The 2670-nt window shown below is 37.9% G+C and overlaps 1 protein-coding gene across 7 annotated transcripts in view; it reads right to left on the bottom strand.

Moving 5' to 3' along the window:
* The window catches only part of LOC116853386 (1-phosphatidylinositol 4,5-bisphosphate phosphodiesterase gamma-1-like), a 55608-nt gene that overhangs the window by 30469 nt on the left and 22469 nt on the right, over positions 1-2670 (bottom strand). The window contains exon 9 of one of the 7 annotated variants that reach the window (XM_032834453.1): positions 1877-1987. The exons of the other annotated variants lie outside the window; for them this stretch is intronic. Coding sequence (XP_032690344.1) covers positions 1877-1987 — 111 coding nt within the window. The remainder of the gene's footprint in view (positions 1-1876; positions 1988-2670) is intronic. 7 annotated transcript variants of the gene reach the window in all.

Consider the following 2670-nt stretch of genomic DNA (forward strand, 5'->3'; position numbering starts at 1 on the left):
AGACACAATTTTCAAGTCACTGTAAACAATACAAGTAGCCTCCGTACGACAAAACGTTTCCAGTAAAAAAATCTTCCAAACTGTCAAACTTTTTGATGGTAAGGTTAGATTTTACCTAGCAACGCCAGTGTTGCCAAGTCGCAAAACTTACGGAGCAGCCCTCGTAACGAAATTTGTCACGAAAAAATCTTTGTTATCAAAGTCAGATTTGAAAAAGAAGTGCGAAACATTTACAAGAAATGTAAAATATAAGGTGTAGTAAAAAGAAATCCATTATTTTTCCAATAGATGGCTTTAGTAATGTGTATCTCGCGTTGTATAAGTGCGATCGGTTTACACTAGATGGTGTTAGAAAGATAAGATTTCGTACTAAAAAAAACTTCTCAAACAGTTTTGTGATTATTTGACTCAGTATTGTTTGAGCGCGCGTTAAAGATGGATACCAGCAAAGAGAAAATACGCCATATTTTACAGTTTTTCTTCGATAAAGGCGAAAACGCAAGCCAGGCGGCTGAAAATGTGAATAGTGTTTATGGTCCTGATGTGTTTAGTATTTATGGTACTGTAACAGCCAATCATGCGCAATTTTGGTTTCGTCCATTCCGTTCCTGTACTTTTGATGTCAAAGATGCACCACGCTCTGGAAGGCCAATTGTCGAAAATGTCGATAAAATAATGGAAATCGTCGAGTCCGACCGTCATGTAAGCACTGTTTCGATTGTCCAGGAGCTAAACATTGCACAAAAAACCGTTTGAAACCACTTGAATAAGGCTGGATACAGAAAGAAGCTCGATGTAAGGGTGCTACACGAGTTAACGCAAAAAAACCTCATAGACCAAATTTCCATCTGCGAATCGCTGCTGAATCGCAACAAAATCGACCCATTTCTGCAGCGGATGGTGACTGGTGATGAAAAGTGGGTCACTTACGACAACGTCAAGCGAAAACGGTCGTGGTCGAAACGCGGTGAGCCGGCGCAAACGGTGGCCAAGCCAGGATTGACGGTCAGGAAGGCTTTGCTGTGTGTTTGGTGGGATTGGCAGGGAATCATCCACTATGAGCTGCTCCCCTACGGCCAAACTCTTAATTCGGACCTGTACTGTCAACAATTGGACCGTCTGAAGGAATCAATCGCCCAGAAGCGGCCAGCTTTGGCCAATAGGAGAGGAATTGTGTTCCATCAGGACAACGCCAGGCCACACACATCGATAGTGACTTGCCAGAAGTTCCCGGAGCTTGGTTGGGAGGTTCTTATGCATCCACCTTATAGTCCGGACCTGGCACCAAGTGATTACCACCTATTTCTGTCTATAGCGAATGATTTTGCTGGTGAAAAATTCGCCTCAAGAGAAGCTTGTAAAAATCGACTGTCCCAATTTTTTGCCAATAGGGACAAGGGTTTCTATGAGAGAGGCATAATGAAATTACCTTCAAAATGGCAACAAGTTATCGAACAAAACGGTGCATATTTGACCTAAATCGGATCATTCTAACTATGCTAAATAAAGCCTTCAATTTCATGCAAAAATAATGGATTTCTTTTTACTTATATTTTATTAATCAATATGAAGTAGAAAATATTTATAATTCGGATCAGAATGGATTCCAGTTAGAACATCACGCCGGTCGTACTTTAGCAAATAAAGGTGCAAAAACAATAGAATCTGCAGTATAGTCTGTATCAGCAACCACGCACAGTTACACAATACAGCCGACTATTTCTGCTGATGGTAAATTATTATCGCCTCTTTTGATTGTATTAAAAGAATCCACAGAAACGTTTGGTCCACAAGTGCAGCAATCATTATTTAACACTCCTAACATTTATGTAATGGCTTCAACGTCAGGTAAATTAACATCAAATCATGTAAAAACCTGATTTCTGGAGAGAAGTTTTCGTTCCGAACGTCGGGCCACAATCCGTATTACTATTAGTTTCTTGGAGTGGACATTATCCCAACATAATTGCCGAAAGTAGACCAGATTCTGCAACAGATATATATTTTCTAATAATTCCGGCTGGTACAACGGGAAAAATACAACCACTAGATGTATATGGCTTCCACTTGTGGAAAAATTTTATCAAATATTTCTCTGATAATGTTATGTTACTCGATCTTGCAATTGATTTTCATAGGAACAATATCTTGAAATTGTAGTCATTAACACACCATCAATTCTCGTCACCCAGGTTTCAAAATTTATTTAATTTGCATGGTTTAAGAATGGATATTTACAGACTAGATCGCCAGAGTTCGAGACACCGATTGATTTTTGTTTCAAAAAAGATTCTAAAGTACAATGCGATGTTTGTGGCAAAACTGCTATAATTACTTGTTTTTGGTGCAAACGATCACTTTGCATCACACATTTTTTCCATGAGCACCACCTTTGTTACGAATATGTGCCATAAGTAAAACACATTTATTTTCTGTGTATGCAAATCCTCAATCGATTTTTCTTAATATATTAATTATATAATTTTAATATATTATAATAACATTATAAATTGTAAACATTATACATTAAATATATGCAACTGTCTGTGTATTATTTTTCTACAATTTATTACATTCCCCTACTTACAGTAAAGTATCTAGCTACAGTAGTAAAGTATCCATCTACTTGGACGGTGCATAGTGGGACGAAGACTTCCAAAATTCGAAATT

The sequence above is a fragment of the Odontomachus brunneus genome, unplaced genomic scaffold, assembly GCF_010583005.1.
Source record: "Odontomachus brunneus isolate Ranch 3 - 2012 unplaced genomic scaffold, Obru_v1 Obru_scaffold_312, whole genome shotgun sequence".
Classification (NCBI taxonomy): domain Eukaryota; kingdom Metazoa; phylum Arthropoda; class Insecta; order Hymenoptera; family Formicidae; genus Odontomachus; species Odontomachus brunneus.